The sequence below is a fragment of the Rhinatrema bivittatum genome, chromosome 2, assembly GCF_901001135.1.
Source record: "Rhinatrema bivittatum chromosome 2, aRhiBiv1.1, whole genome shotgun sequence".
In the NCBI taxonomy this organism is placed as follows: Eukaryota; Metazoa; Chordata; class Amphibia; order Gymnophiona; family Rhinatrematidae; genus Rhinatrema; species Rhinatrema bivittatum.
Genome location: NC_042616.1, coordinates 335,699,961 through 335,723,184, shown reverse-complemented (window position 1 = coordinate 335,723,184; position 23,224 = coordinate 335,699,961). Strand labels below are relative to the sequence as shown.

At 40.8% G+C, this 23,224-nt stretch overlaps 1 protein-coding gene across 5 annotated transcripts in view; it reads left to right on the top strand.

Moving 5' to 3' along the window:
* Nucleotides 1-23,224, top strand: part of GOLGA4 (golgin A4) — a 456,386-nt gene that overhangs the window by 231,199 nt on the left and 201,963 nt on the right. For all 5 annotated transcript variants that reach the window (XM_029589809.1, XM_029589811.1, XM_029589810.1 and 2 more), the window contains one exon: nucleotides 11,828-11,975. In XM_029589809.1, the coding sequence (XP_029445669.1) occupies nucleotides 11,828-11,975 (148 nt within the window). The remainder of the gene's footprint in view (nucleotides 1-11,827; nucleotides 11,976-23,224) is intronic.

The window sequence follows — 23,224 nt, the reverse complement described above, 5'->3', positions numbered from 1 at the left end:
TGTATATTTGGTCTTATTGCTGGAACAAGTTTCTACTTGTGAGTTAAATGAAAAATGTAATAAATTAAAAAAATTAACACCCCCCCAAAAAAAAACCATCCTAGAAGCACAGACAAGATATATTCCACGCATTAAGAAAAATGGAAGGAAGGCAAAACGATTAACGGCATGGTGAAAAGGTGAAGTGAAAGAGGCTATTTTAGCCAAAAGATCTACATTCAAAAATTGGAAGAAGGATCCATCAGAAGAAAATAAGATAAAGCATAAGCATCGGCAAGTTAAATGTAAGACATTGATAAGACAGGCTAAGAGAGAATTTGAAAAGAAGTTGGCTTTGGATATCTTTAAAAAAGATATCCAAAGCAGAAAGCCTGCGAGGGAGTTGGATGGACAGTTGGATAATCAAGGGGTTTAAGGGGCACTTAGAGAAGATAAGGCCACTGCAGAAAGATAAACAATTCTTTGCTTCGATGTTCACTAAAGAGGATATTGAGAGATACCCATTCTGGAGAAGGTTTTCATGGGTGATGATTTAGATCGACTGAACCAAATCACGATGAACCTGGAAGTTGTGGTAGGTCTGGTTGACAAACTGAAGAGTAGTAAATCACCTGGACCAGATGGTATACACCCCAAGGTTCTGAAAGAACTAAAAAATGAAATTTCAGACCTATTTCAATTAATTTGTAACCTATCATTAAAATCATCCGATGTACCTGAAGATTGGAAAATGGACAATGTAACCTCTATATTAAAAAGGGATCCAGGGGTGATCCTGGAAACTAGACTGGTAAGCCTGACTTCAGTGCTGGGGAAAATCATGGAAACTGTTATAAAGAATAAAATCACAAACCATTTAGATAGACATGGTTTGATCGGACACAGCCAACGTGGATTTACCCAAGGGAAGTCTTGTCTCACAAATCTACAGTTTTTTGAAAGGGTGAATAAACAGGTGGACAAAAGTGAACTAGTAGATGTGGTGTATTTGGATTTTCAGAAGGTGTTGGGCAAAGTCCTGCATGAGAGGCTTCAAAGAAAACTAAACAGTCATGGGATAGGAGGTGATGTCCTTTTGTGGATTGCAAGTTGGTTAAAAGACAAGAAACAGAGGGTAGGATTAAATGGTCTGTTTGTACAGGGGAAAAAGGTAAACCGTGGAGTGCCTCAGGGATCTGTACTTGTACCGGTGTTTTTTAATATATTTATAAATGATCTGGAAAGGGGTACAACGAATGGGCTTCCAAATGGCAGATGAAGTTTAACGTGGACAAGTGCAAAGTGATGCATATAGGTAAAAATAACCCTTGCTGTAGTTACACAATGTTAGGTTCTATCTTAGGACGTACAACCAAGGAAAGAGATCTAGGCATCATAATAGATAATACATTTAAATCGTCGGCTCAGTGTGATGTGGCGATCAAAAAAGCAAACAATGTTAGGAGAATTATTAGGAAGGAAATGGCAAATAAAATGGAGTATGTCATAATGCTTCTGTATTACTCCATGGCAAGATTTCACCTTCTGAAAATCCAAATACACCACATCTACTAGTTCACCTTTGTCCACTTGTTTATTCACCGTTTCAAAAAACTGTAGATTTGTGAGGCAAGGCTTCCCTTGGGTAAATCCACGTTGGCTGTGTCCCATCAAACCATGTCTAACTGAATAGTTTGTGATTTTATTCTTTATAACAGTTTCCACGATTTTTCCCCCAGCACTGAAGTCAGGCTCACCAGTCTAGTTTTCAGGATCACCCCTGGATCCCTTTTTAAATATAGTTCTGGTCACCACATCTCAAGAAGGATATAGCTGCACTGGAGAAAATGCAGAGAAGGGCGACCAAAATGATAAGTGGCATGGAATGGCTGCTCCATGAGGAACGGATAAAGAAGTTAGGGCTGTTCAGTTTGGAGAAGAGACAACTGAGGGGAGATATGATAGATGTCTACAAAATAATGAAAGGACATGACCAAGTTAATGTAAATTGGTTGTTTACTCTCTCAGGGAATAGAAGGACCAGGGGGCACTCCATGAAGTTAGCAAGTAGCTCATTTAAAATAAATCGAAGAAAATTCTTTTTCACTCAGTGCATAGTTAAGCTCTGGAATTCATTGCCAGAGGATGTGGTTACAGCAGTTAATGTAACTGGGTTTAGAAAAGATTTGGATAAGTTCCTAGAGAAAAAATCTATAAAGTGCTATTACAGTAATTAATAAGCAATAGTAGCTTGTGATTTTTCTAATGTTTGGGTACTTGCCAGGTTCTTATGGCCTGGATTGGCCACTGTTGGAAACAGGATACTGGGCTTGATGGACCCTTGGTCTGACCCAGTATGGCATGTCTTATGTTCTTATGTTCACCACATCTCAAGAAAGATATAGCAGAATTAGAAAAGGTACAGAGAAGGGCAACCAATATGATAAAGGGGATGGAACAATTCTCCTATGAAGAAAGGCTAAAGAGGTTAGGACTCTTCAGCTTGGAGAAGAGACAGCTGAGGGGGTCTATAAAATGAGTGGAATGAAACAAGTAAATGTTAATCAGTTGTTTACGCTTTCAAAAAGTACAAAGACCAGGGGACACAATGAAGTTACTGGGTAATATATTTAAAACTAAGAGAAAATATTTTTTTACTCAATACATAATTAAGCTCTAGAATTTGTTGCAAGAGGATGTGCTGAAAACTATTAGTGTAGCTGCATTTAAAAAAAGGTTTGGAAAAGTTCCTGGAGGAAAAATCCATTAGCCATTATTAAGGTAGAATTTAAGAAATCCACTGCTTATTCTTGGGATAAGCAGCTTGGAATCTATCTACCCTTGGGATCCTGTCAATACTTGTGACCTGGATTGGCCTCTGTTGGAAACAGGAAACTGGGCTTGATGGACCCTTGGTCTGACCCAGGATGGCAAGTCTTATATTATTATGTTTTTATGTTATCCGTTTTTTTTGGAAATAAAACAAAACGGATCTGTTATGAGAAAACAGTCTCATAACAATATCTCTATCCTGAGGAAAAATGAAAGACACTAGTAGAGAGTGTATCTTTCTAGAACCTCCAATGGACCTGATCCTTACAAAAAAATCAGTGAAATTAGAGCCAGTTCAAGCTCCTTGAATATTCCTAGAGGCCAATACATTAGAACCCTCTTTACTCTTGCCAGGTAGAAAATATACTGTAGCTAAAGGTGGTAATGTATCAAAAGGAATCTTTAAGGTTTCAAGCAAATACTTTTTGAAAAGATCCAATGGAGATATATACTCCATAAAAGGAAAATTCAGCACTCTAAGGTTTAAAAATCAGAGTATTTTCCAAGTTTTCCAGTTTCTTGGTATGAACTAATCCACCTTGCACCAAATTCAACTGGGTATTTTAAATTACTGAAATCCATTTATCCATGTCCTCCAGTTTTCCCTTTTGGGTAACAGCCTTGGTCTCTGATACCTGAATCCACTGATAAATATTAGTATTCACCAGTGTTAACAAGGAAATAGATTTCTCTAAAGAGACTAACACCATCCAAACAGACTCCAAAGTAATAAATTCAGGTTTTACCAGTGCAGTCTGGTGTCCAGAAACGTTGTCTCCAACCTGCTGGGACTTCCCAAGGGGTTCCTATTCCCAGCATAGGCCTTACCTGCAGAAGGAATTGAAGTCAGAAAGAGAGATCCTCCATTACGCCTCTGTTTCAAAACAGACCATTGCTCTTGCGGCGAAAAATCTCTCCCTATCAAACTTCCTGAATCCACTCTTGTGATGATAGAGGAGAGTACCGTTCCAGCTACAGCCATTGCCGCCTCCTGCTCTCACAAGCTGCTCAACAACATTCTCTCCTAACTGGATTTTACACTGCGGTGTTGAGAGAGTTGTTGGAGCACTGGGACTCCAGTTTGTCCTAAGATCCAATGGCAGTGCTGGTTGCTCCCCAACAGCCTCTGCTAATGACTCCATTCCCGGAAAAATCACCGATGAAGGGGTAAGAAACTCTACTATCGTCTGTTAAATCGAATAGGGGTAGCTGGTAAACCTCTCAGCTTACTCTTTCTTTTAGAATAAGGCATTTTAATGCAGCAAAATCTTTAAACAGAAGTGGAGCTCAGTATCCCATGTCTTAACAGATCACTGCCATCTTGGCCTCCTCCAATTATTTTTATGTTTAATGTTTATATGGTGCCCTTATCTAGAGCACCTATTTGGATTTCCCTGCAGTATACGAGGCAACTGCAATTCGAAGTATATGCAGGGCTTTATTCAAAAGTATTTAAATGGCACCAAAATAGCAACCTGCATTAAATTTCTGCTGGATAAAGCTATATAACATAAAGATAATGCAAACACAGTCTGAGGTCCAGTCCAGGTTAGTTAATCCAGTTATCAATCTACATATTTGACACAGACAAACTTCACAATACTTTAACAAGAGTTCTACAATATTAATCTTTATACAGTACCAGATAGATGTGTATGAACACTTACTGTGTTCTCCGGGTCCAGCAACTCAACTCATCTCAGCCTCTAACCCTCAAGTTGGACAGAACAATGTAATGTTCCCAGCAAACCCATCGAACCTCTGAGGATCAGTCCAGATCCTCAGGGGCAAGGCCATGTACTAAACAATCAGTGTTATGATCTGGCTCTGCTTAAGCCGCTTTGTGGCTGTACAGGAAAGGCACCAGCATCTGACCAGGTAGACACCATGTTGAGGCCTGTCAGAGGACTTTTTGTCCTGATACAGAATATGTCAATGAAAAGAAATGATACAGAAGAACATAAGAAATTGCCATGCTGGGTCAGACCAAGGGTCCATCAAGCCCAGCATTCTGTTTCTAACAGAGGCCAAACCAGTCCACAAGAACCTGGCAAGTAGCCAAACACCAAGAAGATCCCATGCTACTGATGCAATTAATAGCAAAGGCCATTCCCTAAGTCAACTTTATTAATAGCAGTTAATGGACTTCTCCTCCAAGAACTTATCCAAACCTTTTTTTGAACCCAGCTACACTAACTGCACTAACCACACCTGGCAACAAATTCCAGAGGTTAATTGTGCATTGAGTGAAAAAGAATTTTCTCCGATTAGTCTTAAATGTGCTACTTGCTAACTTCATGGAGTGCCCCTTAGTCCTTCTATTATCCGAAAGTGGTAAATAACTGATTCACATCTACTCGTTCAAGACCTCTCATGATCTTAAAGACCTCTATCATATCCGCCCTCAGCCGTCTCTTCTCCAAGTGGAACAGCCCTAACCTCTTCAGCCTTTCCTCATAGGGGAGCTATTCCATCCCCTTTATCATTTTGTTTGCCCTTCTCTGTACCTTCTCCATCGCAACTATATCTTTATTGAGATGCGGCTACCAGAATTGTACACAGTATTCAAGGTGTACTCTCAACCATGGAGCAATACAGGGGCATTATGACATTTTCTGTTTTGTTAACCATTCCCTTCCTAATAATTCCTAACATTTATTTATTTATTTAAATCTTTTTCTATACTGTCGTTAAGGTGGGTACCGTCACAACGGTTTACAATAAAGGCACATAAAACTAATGATACTAAAAACTGACAGTTTGCACAGGTGCCATAAGGTTCGGTAACATAGTTTGTAATCAGTGTTAATTGTTAAATAATAATTGTTAAATTGTTAAATGTGATAAATCTGTTTGCTTTTTTGACTGCTGCAGCACACTGAGCCGACGATTTCAAAGTATTATCCACTATGATGCCTAGATCTTTTTCCTGGGTAGTAGCTCCTAATATGGAACCTAACTGTGTAACTACAGCAAGGGTTATTTTTCCCTATTTGCAACACCTTGCACTTGTCCACATTAAATTTAATCTGCAATTTGGATGCTCAATCTTCCACTCTTGCAAGGTCCTCCTGTAATGTATCACAATCCGTTTTTGATTTAACTACTCTGAATAATTTTCTGCAAATTTGATAACCTCACTTGTCGTATTCTTTTCCAAATCATTTATAAATATATTGAAAAGCACAACTCCAAGTTCAGATCCCTGAGGCACTACACTGTTTACCCTTTTCCACTGGGAAAATTGACCATTTATTTCTACTCTCTGTTTCCTGTCTTTTAACCAGTTTGTAATCCATGAAAGGACATCGCCTCCTATCCCATGACTTTTTAAGTTTCTTTGAAGCCTCTCATGAGGGACTTTGTCAAATGCCTTCTGGAAATCCAAATACACTACATCTTCTGGTTCACCTTTATCCACGTGTTTATTAACCCCTTCAAAACAATGAAGCAGATTTGTTAGGACTTCCCTTGGGTAAATCCATGTTGATTGTGTTCCATTAAACCATGTCTTTCTATATGCTCTATGATTTTGATCTTTAGAATAGTTTTCACTATTTTTCCTGGTACTGAAGTCAGGCTCACTGATCTATAGTTTCCTGGATCGCCCCTGGAGCCCTTTTCAAATATTGGGGTTACATTGGCCACCCTCCAGTCTTCAGGTACCTTAGATGATTTTAATGATAGGTTACACATTTTAACAAATAAATCAAAATTGCATTTTTGAGTTCCTTCAGTACCCTAGGATGCATACCATCCGGTCCAAGTGATTTGCTCCTCTTTAGTTTGTCAATCTGGCCTACTACATCTTCCAGGTTCACAGTGATTTGGTTAACTTTGTCTGACTCGTCACCCTTGAAAACCATCTCCAAAACTGGTATCTCCCCAACAACCTCATTAGTAAACACAGAAGCAAAGAATTAATTTAATCTTTCTCTCATGACCTTATCTTCCCTAAGAGCCCCTTTAACCCCTCGGTCATCTACCGGTCCAACCAACTCCCTAACAGGTTTCTTGCTTTGGATATATTTAAAAATGTTTTTATTATGTCATAAGAACATAAGAAAATGCCATACTGGGTCAGACCAAGGGTCCATCAAGCCCAGCATCCTGTTTCCAACAGTGGCCAATCCAGGCCATAAGAACCTGGCAAGTACCCAAAAACTAAGTCTATTCCATGTAACCATTGCTAATGGCAGTGGCTATTCTCTAAGTGAACCTAATAGCAGGTAATGGACTTCTCCTCCAAGAACTTATCCAATCCTTTTTTAAACACAGCTATACTAACTGCACGAACCACATTCTCTGGCAACAAATTCCAGAGTTTAATTGTGCGTTTAGTAAAAAAGAACTTTCTCCGATTAGTTTTAAATGTGCCCCATGCTAACTTCATGGAGTGCCCCCTAGTCTTTCTACTATCCGAAAGAGTAAATAACCGATTCACATCTACCCGTTCTAGACCTCTCATGATTTTAAACACCTCTATCATATCCCCCCTCAGTCGTCTCTTCTCCAAGCTGAAAAGTCCTAACCTCTTTAGTCTTTCCTCATAGGGGAGTTGTTCCATTCCCTTTATCATTTTGCTAGCCCTTCTCTGTACCTTCTCCATCGCAATTATATCTTTTTTGAGATGCGGCGACCAGAATTGTACACAGTATTCAAGGTGTGGTCTCACCATGGAGCGATACAGAGGCATTATGACATTTTCCGTTTTATTCATCATTCCTTTTCTAATAATTCCCAACATTCTGTTTGCTTTTTTGACTGCCGCAGCACACTGCACCGACGATTTCAATGTGTTATCCACTATGACACCTAGATCTCTTTCTTGGGTTGTAGCACCTAATATGGAACCCAACATTGTGTAATTATAGCATGGGTTATTTTTCCCTATATGCATCACCTTGCACTTATCCACATTAAATTTCATCTGCCATTTGGATGCCCAATTTTCCAGTCTCACAAGGTCTTCCTGCAATTTATCACAATCTGCTTGTGATTTAACTACTCTGAACAATTTTGTGTCATCTGCAAATTTGATTATCTCACTCGTCGTATTTCTTTCCAGATCATTTATAAATATATTGAACAGTAAGGGTCCCAATACAGATCCCTGAGGCACTCCACTGTCCACTCCCTTCCACTGAGAAAATTGCCCATTTAATCCTACTCTCTGTTTCCTGTCTTTTAGCCAGTTTGCAATCCACGAAAGGACATCGCCACCTATCCCATGACTTTTTACTTTTCCTAGAAGCCTCTCATGAGGAACTTTGTCAAACGCCTTCTGAAAGTCTAAGTATACTATATCTACCGGTTCACCTTTATCCACATGTTTATTAACTCCTTCAAAAAAGTGAAGCAGATTTGTGAGGCAAGACTTGCCCTGGGTAAAGCCATGCTGACTTTGTTCCATTAAACCATGTTTTTCTATATGTTCTGTGATTTTGATGTTTAGAACACTTTCCACTATTTTTCCTGGCACTGAAGTCAGGCTTTTTTTGCCTCTACGGCCAACTTCATTTCAAATTCTCTCTTTGCCTGTCTTATCAATGTTTTACACTTAACTTGACATTACTTATGCTTTATCCTATTTTCTTCAGATGAATCCTTCTTCCAATTTTTGAAGGATTTTTTTTTTGGCTAAAATAGCCTCTCACCTCACCTTTTAACCGTGCTGGTAATCGTTTTGCCTTCCTTCCACCTTTCTTAATGCGTGGAATATATCTGGACTGCATGTCTAGGATTGTATTTTTAAACAATGTCCATGCCTGTTGAACACTTTTAACCTTTGCAGCTGCACCTTTCAGTTTTTTCTAACTATTTTCCTCATTTTATCAAAGTTTCCCTTTTGAAAATTTAGTGTTAGAACTGTAGATTTACTTATTGTCCCCCTTCTAGTTATTAGTTGAAATTTGATCATGTTATGATCACTGTTGCCAAGTGGCCCCACCACAGTTACCTCTCTCACCAAATCCTGCATTCCACTAAGAATTAAATCTAAAATAGCTCCCTCTCTCGTTGGTTCCTGAACCAATTGCTCCATGAAGCAGTCATTTATTACATCCAGGAACTTTATCTCTCTAGCATGTCTCTCTAGCATGTCCCGATGATACATTGCCAAATTGGTTAGCTTCCCTGATTTCTCTTAGCATTTCATCATCTGTCTGACTATTTTGTCCAGGTGGATGGTAATATACTCCTATCACTATACTGTTACCCAACACACATTGGATTTCTACCCATACACATTCTACTGAGCATTTAGTCTGATGTATGATCTTTATCCTGTTGGACTCTATACCCTCCCGGACATAAAGTACCACTCCCCCCCCCCCCCCCCCCACCAAGTTGATCCTCCCTATCATTGCGATATAATTTGTACCCTGATATAGCACTGTCCCATTGGTTATCCTCCTTCCACCAGGTCTCTGTGATACCAATTATGTCAATCTCATCATTTACTGCTGTACACGCTAACTTTCCAATCTTATTTCTTAGACTTCTAGCATTGGCATACAGACATTTCAAAGTGTGCTTTTTGTTTGTATTAACAACCTGCTTTTCAGTTGTTAGGGATAATTTGGAAATCTTTAGCTCAGGTGATTTTTTAACTATAAGCACATGGACTTTGTTTGCTTTTATTGGGACCTCTCTGTTGGGATGCCCTAACTCTCCTGTTTCATTAGTATCCTACAAGGATACATTTCTCCAAACCATGCACTGCTGAGTGACTGTTGGCTTTCCCCATTGTTCTGGTTTAAAAGCTGCTCTATCTCCTTTTAAAAAGTTAGTGCCAGCAGCTTGGTTCCACTCTGGTTAAGGTGGAGCCCATCCTTTCGGGAAAAGTCTCCCCCTTCCCCAAAGGTTTCCCCAGTTCCTTACAAATCTGAATCCCTCTTCCCTGCACCATTGTCTCATCCACGCATTGAAACTCTGGAGCTCTGCCTGCCTCTGAGGACCTTCACGTGGAACAGGAAGCATTTCAGAGAATGCCACCCTAGAGGTTCTGGATTTCAGCTTTCTACCTAAAATCCTAAATTTGGCTTCCAGAACCTCTCTCCCACATTTTCCTAATTCGTTGGTGCCCACATGTACCATGACAGCCGGCACCTCCCCAGCACTGTCTATAATCCTATCTAGGTGATGCGTGAGGTCTGCCACCTTCGCACCAGGCAGGCAAGGTACCAGGCAGTCCTCATGTCCACCAGCCACCTTGCTATCTACATTTCTAATAATTGAATCACCAAATATGATGGCCGGCCTAACCCTTCCCTCCTGGGCAGTAGCCCTGGGAGACTTGTCCTCAGTGCGAGAGGACAATACATCACCTGGAGAGCAGGTCCTTGCTACAGGATTACATCTTGCTACACCAGGGTGATGTTCTCCTACTGGGAGACCTTTCTGATCCAATGCAGCACTGGGGCTGTCAGACTGGATTTGGGACTTGGCTACTATGTCCCTGAAGGTCTCATCAATGTACCTCTCTGTGTGCTTCAGCTCCTCCAAGTCTGCTACTCTAGCCTCCAGAGATCGAACTCATTCCCTGAGAGCCAGAAGCTCTTTGCACCGAGTGCACACATACTATCTCTCACCGGCGGGTAAAAAATCATACATGTGACACTCAATGCAAAAGACTGGAAAGCCCCCCCTCTTGCTGCTGGACTGCTGCCTTCATCTTTATTTTATTGAATTCCTAGTTAAGTTTAGGATACTAAGGGAATTGGAATTAGAGTACTTTCAATTTACAGATCAATTTACTAATTAATCAACTAGTGTCCTACAAGGGGATGATTAAACTTTCAATAAGGGTTGGTACAGTAGTATGATTAAGATAAGAGCCTGATTGATTTTTAATGAGAAAGTGTCTCTTGCCTAAAAATCAAGGGTTGAGTGGGTGGGAAGATAGACACTAGAAGTAACTATCACTGGCTTGCTTATTACCTCAGACACACACAAAATCTAAAGAATATATCCCACTATTTCACCTTTCGCCACACTTTTATAAGTCTAAAGATTTCCCAAAGCTATACTTACCAATCCTCTTTAACCACCATTAAACTGATCGTCAGCCAAAGAATTGAAAGGGTTGAGATTCGCTCGCCTAACGGTGCGCGCTTCCGGTCCTCACTGCAAAGGGTGAAGATGAGAGGTTTATAATAATTAATGGAAAGACAGATGATAGAGGTTTTCAGTTTGAACTTCATAAAGAGGAGAGAAGATATTCTTGGAGGTCAGGAGGAGGAGGATTCCAGAGAAATAGGGAAGAAGAGAAAAGGCCCAAAAATGTGAAGGAACCTATTTCAAGGTAAGAAAAACCAGAAATGTATGACTAGCAGAATGGAGTAAGCTGGAAGGGGCATAGCGAGAGATGAAGAATGACCAGTAGGGTTGGGGAGAACCATAAATTATTTTAAAGGTCATAGAGAACTTTGGAAATGACAAAAATTGAAAGTGATGAAACTTGGTTAAGAAAGGGATAAGGAATGATTGATGAGAATGACAAAATTCCTGGTAGAGAAAGAGGCGTCATGTCCAAGATGATATTATCAAGAGTGGTGGAGTTCACAGGAACTTAGAGAAGCTCTGTTTTAGAAATATTATAGACCATCTTTTGTCATCTTTTATTTTCCAAAAATGAACTCCTAGAACAGATGTATGTGTGTGCAAATTGCATATGTTGTTGAGAGCTGACCAAAGGAGTGCATTCCAAACTCTAAAAGTTTCAAAAAGTTTTTGCATCACTCTATGGTCTTATAGTGGTTGTGGAGCAACTTCTACTGTGTCTTTTTGTTATTGAAGCTAGGAGTATTCTCCTGCATCTCTTTCCTCAAGGTTTCCTGAGCTTTAATGTTGTCTTCTTTTTTCTCTTTTTGACGAACCTTTCATTATTCTTCTACCAGTGAAGCATTTTTCATTGCTTTTTGGCTTGTAATCTTTATTAGTCATAAGTCTTTTCCTTGATTGCTCCTTAAGATCTCGCTTCCTGATTGTTTTTATTTTTCTCTTTTATATACAGGGCATGGTAATAGCAGAAACCAAACGACAAATGCATGAAACCTTGGAAATGAAAGAGGAGGAAATTTCTCAGCTGCGTGGCCGGGCCAAGCAGATGAGCACCCAGCTTGATGAGCTCCGTGAGCAGAAAGAGAAGTCTGAGAAGGCTGGTAAGAAGTTCCTAAGACCTATGACTTTGATGTTTATCTGCCCAGTCATTCCAGTCCTGTTCTTTTAACACAACTTAGTGATGTGCATCCACCAGATTGTTTACCTGGAAAGGTGGTATCTCCCATCATTAGAAATCCTGTTCAAGATCTGTGTTATTTGGCCACCTGCTGTTTCATCCTTGCCATTGGTTTTCTGCCACAGTGCTTTTGTAGCTTGATGAATATATGCTCTACTGATGGAAACTCCGTAGTCAGATTCATCTTTTTAGTTGATATTGGTCATCTGACCACTGGAGATTTTTCATAATACATTCTCTGCAGTCCCTGCAGATTGACTAGTGAGCATGAAAGAAAAGCACAACCCAAGGCAGACATGCTTTAGGTGTGGCCATTTTCGGGAAGGCTCTATAATACTACCAGCAGGCAAATCTGATATGCTGTCTAGCTTCTTCGTATATTGTGCTACAATGGATGTGTTCTTTTTCCTAAATTATTTTTTTTAAAAAGAAAGCTCAGATTTAACCACTACATTGATTTAGCAAACAGAGATTGTCTTGTAAATCACTTCTGCATAGAAAAAGATAAAAAATGTAATTCTTTTTCTAATGGAGCATATAGTGCATCTCTCTTAAACAACCAAATTAAGAAAAATAATTCATGGTCCCTCAGATTCTTGTAGACGTGGTATTTAATATTCTGAGTATATGACAAGCATATCAGAGACAGAATTTCATTCTCTAGCATTCCAGATTTTCTACTTACTTGAGATTTCCTGCTCCTCTTTATAAGTGATGAACATCCTGCAGGCCCTGATCCAGATAGAAGGCCCTGGGTCAGGCAAAGTATTTCAGGTGCATGTGAATCCCAAAATGTCTGAGTAGGCTGTTAACGAACAAGTCTTATATTTATGGAGTGCTTTCAGTTTACACTGAGAGGATGGGAGCTATGGGAGGTGGGGGTGCTGCTATTTACTTAGCCCATAGGTGATGATAAGAATTTATCATACATTGTCTTATTATCTTGACCCCTATCCTCGCCTTGTCTCCCAAAAAAATCACTCCTATACTAAAGGAACAGTTTTCTTTATTTTTAACTGCGTGCACATCCTTAACAGTGATGGAGTTGCTGTGACACACTATGATATAACACTGAAATGCTTATGTTGGATCTGGTGTTATTTCTTAAATGATGCTAATCCAGTTGCTTAAATATGTTCCTATTCACTTAGTTTTCTTCTCCTAGCAGCAATTTGGATCAGTGGTGTAGTTTTGACAAGAAACTGTACAATTTAGTGGTAGCATGGAGAATGCATTGTGAAATGAATTTACCTTTTTTGAGTTTTCCTTAAAATATAGCACTGTGCTGCTCCATGCCTCAGGTTTTAGTGCTGTAGAGTCTGCTCTCTGGAGCCAGCTGGTATTGGGCGCAGTTCAGAGGTAATGTTCTCCAACATGGAGATGGAGGGAAGGCAGCTGCTGTCCACAAAGTCCCAGGCGAGAGCTTTCAGAGTACCAGCTCTTTATGTGTATAAGTGTGTGTGTGGGGGGGGGTAGCAAATATGGAGATGAAGAAGGTACTTGTTCCATTCACAGGGAAAATAATTACAGGATTTTCTTTTGTGCCATATCTTGTATTATGAAACTGCTTTCAGATTAAGAAATATCATGCAAAGCACAATAGTTTTGGAACACGAAAAAATACACCACAGAATACTTGCCACTTCCCAGCACTATCCAAGGTCCTCATCCTTGCATCTCCAACTGCTTTTTCAGTCAGCACATAGATTTTAGTTTCATTTTTTTAACTTGTTTTAGAGTCATACTTTGTTTTGCCTTGCCTTGTCCCCTGCTCTGTTTCAAATATTTGACTCCTAACTTATTGCATTTGTGATAATAGTATATAACTGTGCATAAATCATGATGGTTCTCTGATGATAAGCAGCTGCACTGAGTCAGAAGTATTTTTTTTATGGTTCACTTACTCTTCATAAAACTCATTTGAAAATCATATTCCCCATGTTTATCTTTAGGAGCTGGGGAACTTGGGAATCAACATCCAGATCTTGAGAGCCCCTTTTATTGAAATCATGCCTATGACAGAAATGTATCTTAAGTGTGTTTCCAAAAAATTCCTCTGTAGGTTATTGTGAATAAATCTTTTCCATTATTAATTTTATGTTTGATCATCTTTAGAGAGAAAAAGTAGTTGTTTCTGCTTTTTATATTTGCGGGCTCAGAGTATTGAAGTCTCACGGAGCCTCTTGTTTTTTTGTACATCCATGCATGCCAATAAGTGAATCATGGTGCCTTTCCCAAGTTTTGTATGAACAGGACTGGGGTAAGGGCTTTTCTTTATCTTATATCACACCTAGAGTGCTTGGGGCTTGGTTCTGCAAAGGAAACTCTATGCACCTCAGGCAATCCCCACGATTCTGTTTCTCTCACCTCTTAACTATTTGCATAAAATGTACACACTATCAAGTGATACTGAATGTGCTGAACTAATCTTTGTGCTGAGAATTCAACAGGAATGTGGTTGATCTAAGCCCCTAAATTGCCAGATTATAAGAGATTTATTTTTGAGAAGGCACATATGGGAAACACTTAAAACAAAAAAAGCAAACAAACCTGGAGGCATTGTTACAGTGGCTGCTTTATTAACCCTGAGATGCATTGCTTGTCTTGCAGCACTGTGAGATCATAGTGCCTCTACTCTTATAGGCAGATTATCATACATTGCATCAGATGTGTCAAGCTGAAGCAGGAGAGCGCATTAGCTAGAATGTTTTGGGGTTGTCTCCTACTTGAAACATGGGTGGGGTATAGGCCCAAATATTTTATGTGGGCAATTTTAAAAGCTTTCCCCCATACATTAACAGCTTTTGCTCTCATTCAATAGGGGTTGAAGCAGAGTCAGTCTGGTGTCAGGGGAAGGAAAATCCACATATTTCTTTCGTTTTGAAAGCTCTGCGTGGACCTCCTCTGGATATATTTGTACTTACTTCAAATCAGGTGCAAATGTACACAGCTCCATCAGGTGCAAATTTACACAGCTCCATTCCCAAGGCCAACCCAATTTTCAAAGGGAAACCCTGCATGGGGATTTCTGTTTCAAAATGGACTTGCATGTTGCAAGCCCCATAGGCTATATGAAAATTACCCTGTATATATACATTAATAAAAAAAAATACAAGCTTAAAAATAATCCTGAAACTTGTGTTTAAAGTATGTTAACCTTTCCTTTCTCTCCCCCACCTACTGGGGCTAGTGGAAGTCCTGAAACATCTGCCTGTGCGCTCCTCTGCTGAGTCCATCTGTAAAGGAGAAGAACAGAAGTGGGTAAACTATAATAAATGCACAAAAAATACATTTATGCATACATCTCCATCAGTTATAGCTCTGAAATCAGCCACTGTGAGGCATTCCATATAGGCTTGCTTACCTAATTAATTAGGGTATATTTTCTTGTTATATATTAAACAGCCTAGATGAACCTCAGCTTCTACCATCTCAATAACACTCCTGAATGCATAATTAAGCTCTGGAAGTCATTGCCAGCAGATGTGGTTACAGCAGTTAGTGTAAGTGGGTTTAAAAAAGGTTTGGATAAGTTTCTAGAGGAGAAGTCCATAAACTGCTATTAATCAATAAGGAATAGTAGCTTGGGATCTATTTAATGTTTGGGTACTTGTCAAGTACTTGTGACTTGGATTAGCCTCTGTTGGAAACAGGATGCTGGGCTTGATGGACCCTTGGTCTGACCCAGTATGGCATGTCTTGTGTTCTTTTGTTCCCCTCTGCCATTTATTTGCTAAATTATTCAAAAACAAATCTTTATCATTACTTCCCAGGGATCAATAGCAGGAAGACAAGATTATTCCCTTTATTTGAGGTAATCAATAAGAATAGCAATGGTTATATGGAATAGCAATGGTTACATGGAATAGACTTAGCTTTTGGGTACTTGCTAGGTTCTTATGGCCTGGATTGGCCACTGTTGGAAACAGGATGCTGGGCTTGATGGACCCTTGGTCTGACCCAGTATGGCATTTTCTTATGTTCTTATCTTTCGTATCCATGGATAGCAATTGCAATAAGGCATAGAAACAAGGTCTGTAGGCTAAATTTCTCCTGTAACTGAGGGAAGGAAATAAACCCACTCTACTAATGGGATCTGTAATCTTCCCTGATGGCTTGTATACCCTTCCCTTGTTATTCCAAAAAGATATGATCATTCTTTCCTAGTATAAACTGCACATTTTCAGAGAGAGGCAGAAAAATCTAATTATTTGAGTAGATACTAAAATATTTTCTCAACCTGACCCATGTCACCACAGCAGATCTTATGATATTAGACTTTACATCTTTTATTTAGTGTCCTAGGAGGGCTGTGTAATGTGTTCTTAAGAGACGAAGGTTTTAGCACTTGACCTTGCCTTTTAACAATATTATGGTTTGCCAGGTACATGAGCAAGTCTTTGATATGTCTGACTTGGCAAGCCAGGTTATAATGATATGTTTGAGAATACAATGCTCTTTCGTTCTTTAGATTGTATTAGCCTGGTTAATCAGACACGAATATTCCTACCGCTCTGTATAAATTTATTGAAAAGTCTGTTAAGCCAGTTTAGGTTGGACTTTGAGATAATGAGGGGTAACATCTGCAGACGGTAAAGAATTTGGGGCATAATAGCCACCTTAACTAAGACAGACTCTCCAAATAGTGATACAGATAGCAACCTCCAAATGTCCGATAATTTTCCTGTGTTGTTAGTAACTTTGTTTATATTCAAATCATACAAACGGTGGTGGAGCCCTACTGGAATAATGATGTCCAAGTAGGTCATATACCCTTAAATAGGAATGACCCTCTCCACCATGGTCTAATGTTCTTCTTGTGTAGGTGCAGTGCTTCTGCTTGCTAAAATGAATGCAAAGACCAGTAAACTTACCAAACTGCACATTCTTTCTTTGATGCTACCTACTGCTTATTGAGGTTGCCAATAAATAGAAGCATGTCATCTGCAAAAACTGTTGTCATGATTTCTGGATACCCTTATATTTTGCATACCTCTCAGTTTTATGATAAGTAACTCTTATATGACAATGAAGATGAGACAATCGGCAATCCTGCCTGGTTCCCTTCCCCACCCCAAAAATGCTGGATCTCAACTTGCTAATGAGAACCATAGCTTTGGAATTATAATGGAATAACTTTATCCATTGTATGAAGCCCCCACTATGACCAAATTTCTCCATGCCCCAAGGCATATATTGCTAGAAAACCTTGTTGAATATCTCTTCTGCTTCCAAACTGTCCAGCATCACCCCCATCATCCCTCTGCCTTGTCTTGTAAATTACCATAATCAGTTTACAAATATTAACCACAAAATGCCATTGAGGGACAAATCTTGTTTTATGTTTTAAGTCATGGAAAGCACAGACCTCTGAAGCCTAGCTACTAAAATTTTAGGTAGGATTTTCACATCCTGGTTTATTAGAGATAGGTCTGTTAGATGCCAGAGACAAGAGATCTATGTATTTTTTGGGGATTGTTTTTTTCAAGATCAGGCTCTCCAGTACCCTTGGGGCCCTGTGAAATCTCTTCTCAGGGCACCAATGATGTAGAAATGAGATAAGTATGTGAAAGTTTATTTAGTAGATTTCCATTCCCAGTTCAATTTATGCAAAATGTAAATGTCTTTTTTAAGCTGGGTAGCAAGTTGGAGCAACATTAACATTGTCATCCTGGTAGATGGCTCTTTAGTACACTCCATGAGTTTGTTTTTAGTGATAAAACCAACTCCATAAAGCTAGCAGTGATCTTCTTGTTCTTTTCCAAAGAAGTTTTAGCCACTTATTGCTCCTTGAGCTGGCCTTGTCCTTGCTGTGTCTTATGCAGAGTAGTGATGTAAATGTTGTCATGCTTGAGTTCTCGGGCAACAATTACAGTCTGGCATTGTTGGCATTCATTATCCTTATTTTCCAAGTCCCTAAAATGATTGTGTAATTTTTCTGATTCTGTTGTTGTAGACTTGATCTATTAGTCATCCAGTCAGGAAAAGAAGAGACAGATTTTATTTATTTATTTAGGTGTTTAATATACCATCGTTCCAACAGAAGATCACAACAGTTTACAAACTCAGCATTCATGTTCTAGGTCAGCATTCTCATTCTGTTTGACATCCGTTCAATACTGCAGTAATTCCATATTCTAGATCATATTCAATCGATAGTAAATACAAATACTAATTCTACTATCACTTCATTTTACATCATTCAGTAATTATTATTCACTTTGCTATCATTATCTCTGGTACCGGTAGTGGGGTTATCGGTATCTTGGTATTTTTTATACTAAGTCATATGCTTTTCTAAAGAGCCAACCAAGTTTTCAATTCACGTTTGAAACTCTTTCTTTCTGTTATCAATCGTAATGATTCTGGAAGAGAGTTCCACAGCTTAGAGCCTGCTATGGAAAACATTTGGTCTCTTATTTATGTTAAATGTGTGTTCCATGCTGTAGGCAACTTTAGAAGTCCTTTGTTTTGTGATCTTAGGGTTCTCTGCTGTGTGTATGGTTGAAGTGTCACTCCACTTAAGCATGGGTTAATGTTGTTGATGATATTGAAAATTAGAGTTAATACTTTATAATGAATTCTAGATTGTACCAGAAGCCAGTGCAATGCTATTAATGAGGGATTGATGTGGTCAAATTTCCTTGTTCCTAGTCTAGCAGTTGCATTTTGCAATAACTAGTGGTTTTAGTAGTCCTGAAGATAGACCTAGTAATAGTGAGATGCAGTAATCTAAGTTTGAGAATATTAGAATTTGTAAAACAGTTCAGAAGTCCTGAATTGTTAGTAATGCTTTCAGTCTGCAGTATTCTCAGCTTGGTGTATCCTGTTTTCATTGATTTGCTTATGTACTTTTTCATTGTGAGGTTCTCATTGAGCTGTATTCCTAAGTCCTATACTTGATCTGAGAGAGTGATGTTAAAGAATTCCAGGTCAAGGGTTGGTGGCTTGATTATCATGGTATTTCTTCATCACCATACAATTTCTGTTTTTTTTAGGGTTTAGTGTTAGTTTCAATTGAGAAAGTTATTTTGTACTGCTTTCATGTATGTTGACAGAATCAACGTAGTTTTTAAAAACATTTTGTCGAAGGGGATATAGAATTGAATGCCATCTGCATATAGGAAGAAGTTGATTCCTAGGTTTGTTAGTAGTGTACTTAGGGGCAGCAGATAAATATTGAATAGTGTGGTCGAGCGTGCTGAGCCTTGGGGGACACGTGCATCGATTGGTAAGGTGTTGGAAATCTGATTGCCCAGTTTGACTTGGAATGTCCTATCTTTTAGGAAGGAAGAGAAGCATTTGTTTACATTTCTGTCTGTTCCAATGAACACCGAGACCTGTCACTAATGCCCCCGGCTATCCCCACCCCTCCCTCGGAGGTCAAACCCGCAACAAATGAAAGAAACCAATGATGTGGCTGAAAAAGGTTGCAGCTTTATTAATAACAACGAAACAGTAAAATCTACTCCTGGCATGAGCCAGATGGAAATCCCGGCACCAGACCGGTGCCTCCCCCTGGCCACCCGCCGTGTTACCTAGCAAGGCATCCTATAATGCCTGGTCCCCCGCCGTGGTCTCTGAGCAAGGGGGCCATCCGGGCTGAACAAGTCATCCCCACTGGCTCGTGCCACCCGCCACTGGCATGGGGCAGGAAGCTTGCCTCATGCCCTTTTTCTTGGAACAACTTGTCATAATTTAACCAGGCCCAGCCTTCGTACTCGCGTAAGCTTCCAGTATGGTGTCTGCGTAGGTCAGCATGGGTCCGTATTGCGAAGGATCCTCCTGTCCGAGCACACTCGTCATCTGCAGGAATGCCGTCATCCAGTTGGTGATGTTTCGGGTTACAGGCTTGTTAACGCTGGGTGCCTGATTGCGTCGTTTGCCTTCCTGCCACCTCCTTGTCTTCATCTCTCCATGATTCGGAAGATATCAATATATGCCCGTTCCTAGATTTTCTTCCAAAGAGATCTGGGGACACTCTCCCATAGCTGTGACAAGGACATCAATGCCGGGGGCCCGTGCAGTGTATCTGCTGTGTTCTCTGTCCCTCTTTGGTCCTCGTCTGATGATGTTTCAGCCTATTAGGACTCTGAGGATGAACTGCCGGAGTCTGTCCCTGCCCAGGCCTTAGGCCTGTGCTTATTCCTTCACTTGACCCCTTTACTAGTGCTCTCACCCTTATCTGCGCCTAATTTTCTTTGCGTGACACCGGTTGTTTCACCCGCAATTGTGCCCCCGGATTCAGCTGTACCGACTCCAATGTCGGGAGATGTTGCAGATGTCGCATTTGAACGTTCAGCATTGCCCCCTTCTTGCTCTGTGCATGAGGGAACCGCTGTTGTAGCAGTCTGCATTTCCTATATGTTCGTGTCTGTGACTGTTGTGTGGTTTGCGGCCATGGAGTGCCCACAGGAGAATTGCACAGGCCTGTGCCCTGTTCCGGTGATTCCTGTGTGTCTTGTTTGGGAGGCAAGGTTGCAAAGGTCAAGCCCCCCATTGCTGAGGCACCATACCGTATGGTGCGCTGAGAAGAGATCGGTTTGGGCAGCAAGCGTTCTGTTGTCCTATTGCCATCTGTGTGCCCGAGTAATTTGGCATTGTTGTAGGGTATTGTGGTGCCCAAGATTGCAAGGGGGGCCAATAGATGCTGTGCAGAGAAGGGCTAATCACTGGTCCAGTCCAAGCAGCGTTCCATCCTGCAGGTATTGGCTGCGAAGTTAATGCTGCAGAGCTGGCTCTTGCAAAAGGGGGGACTCCCTGTTCTGGATCTCGGCCCATCGAGTGGCTGTCCATTTGTCGACTCAGCCGGAGACATAGCAACGGATTCTTCGAGAATAACTGGAGCTTCGACGATGGGGTTTGGCTGAGGGTGCGCAACGTGCACGTCAAGGCCCACAGGGGGTGAAGGCATCTCGAACGGCACAAGGATAGCATTCTCTAGGGGAGGCAAGGGCGTTATCGGGCCCTCTACCTCCCTAGCTAAGTGGTCTGTGGAGACCAATGGCTGTTCGTCTTTTGGGGGCCCCTCTCGCGGCCCTTCGGCATCCACGTGGTTCAATTTCAGCCATATTGTGGTTGGCTGCAGTGGACATGTCAGTGCTACGTGTGCCTGCCCTAGTCCGCCAAGCAGAGTCAGATCGCGGTCGCAAAACCAAACAACACATTTTATGTTGTTTTAACTATTACGATGCTTCTATTATTATACTTAGTTTTATTTTTATTGACTGCCTTTTTATTGTATTTTCATGCTTTGGATGCATTGTACACCGTTATGATGGTTTTACCGAGGTGACTGTATAGAAAAATTAATAAACCTTAAACCTAAAACAAAATAGCTGGTTCCGTTTAAATTCTTTTTTTTTTTTTTTTTTAGGAACCTTCGGGCACTGCTTCCCTACTGTGTTTTAAGGCCCAAGCAGAAAACCAATGGGGCACGACTGACCTGGGGGGCTTTGAACCTACAGCCTCAGTGTTATTAACCTGGCTCTCAACCCTTGGGCCAGAGAGGCTTTCTTCTCTGGATGCTCTGTGTGTTCAGCCACAGAAGGGCCTGCCTGTGATCAGGCTGCCGCTGCATGTAACCTGTGAGATGCCCTGTACTTGCGGTTTTTGCTCGCGCCAGCCAGGGAGGGAAAGAGTGCTGTCGGGCACATGCTAGCCATTTAAATGGGGCCGCCCGTGTCATCACCGTGCTGATGATGTCGCCCCCACGGGCGCACTGGCATCCGGGGGAGGGGAGGGGCCGAACACAAGCATGTGTCACCACTTCCCTTCCCCGGCATCGTGCACCCGCATCAACCAGCCAGGAAGGAGGACAGGGAGCCAAGAGGCAGGACAGCCTCGCTGTCACTATGGGCTGTTGCGCACGTTGGCACAACGCCCTGATACTTTTCTCATCTGTTGCCATAGCAGAGTATGGTCACCTGTGTGTGTGTTTAGGTTATATTTTCTAGCCCCTCTCCCCATGTGAGTGGAGCAGAATGGATCCTGAAGAGAGCTACTTATTTTCATATAAAGTTACCGGATCACCCTTTTGCCTCATATAAGTGTTAGATCAGTGGTTCTCAGTCTGGAGTATATGGAAACGTTTTAGGGGGGTCGAAAGCCATTCCACTACTGCACGAAAGAGGGGAGTCCAAACTACTAGAGACAGCAACTTTCTGCTGTGAAGGAAGAACCATCCTCTCTACTCTTGGTGATTCCTTGTTAGCAATCTGCATGCTTATCTAGAATACCCCATAAACTGTTTTTTGTTTTTTTTTTTATGTAGGGAAAAATTAGGTGGATCGTGAAGTGTCCACCTAGAATATTCATACCCTCACCCTCATTTCCCTAAAATGAGCAAGGTAAACATGAATTGTCTGACATTCCTTCACTGCCTCTGCAGCTTCCTTCATTTCTTTCCCAAGCTGTAAACTTGCATCAATTTGTTGGAATGAGAAGGCAAAGCCCTGCAAGAAATGTGCACTCCAGCTATCTCAACAATGCCAGTTCTGCTGCACTAACATTGAAACATATAGAAACATAGAAATGACGGCAGAAGAAGACCAAACGGCCCACCCAGTCTGCCCAGCAAGCTTCACACATTTTTCTCTCATACTTATCTGTTTCTCTTAGCTCTTTGGTTCTATTTCCCTTCCACCCCCACCATTAATGTAGAGAGCAGTGATGGAGCTGCATCCAAGTGAAATATCAAGCTTGATTAGTTAGGGGTAGTAGGGGAAGTAACCGCCGCAATAAGCAAGCTACACCCATGCTTATTTGTTTTACCCAGACTATGTTATTCAGCCCTTATTGGTTGTTTTTCTTCTCCCCTGCCGTTGAAGCAGGGAGCTATGCTGGATATGCGTGTAGTATCAGTTTTTCTTCTCCCCTGCCGTTGAAGCAGGGAGCTATGCTGGATATGCGTGTAGTATCAGTTTTTCTTCTCCCCTGCCATTGAAGCAGAGAGCTATGCTGGATATGCGTGAAGTATCAGTTTTACTTCTCCCCTGCCGTTGAAGCTGAATTGCTTCCTGCTAGACTTGGTTTAAATCCAGGAATGTCAGTATCTGATGTGTATGCTTATTATTTAGCAGTTAAATGCCACAGAAAAGTGAATTTTGAATTTTTGCGACCTTGGGAATACACGTCTTACACTCTTGAAATGGATAAGGTAGTCACGAAAGA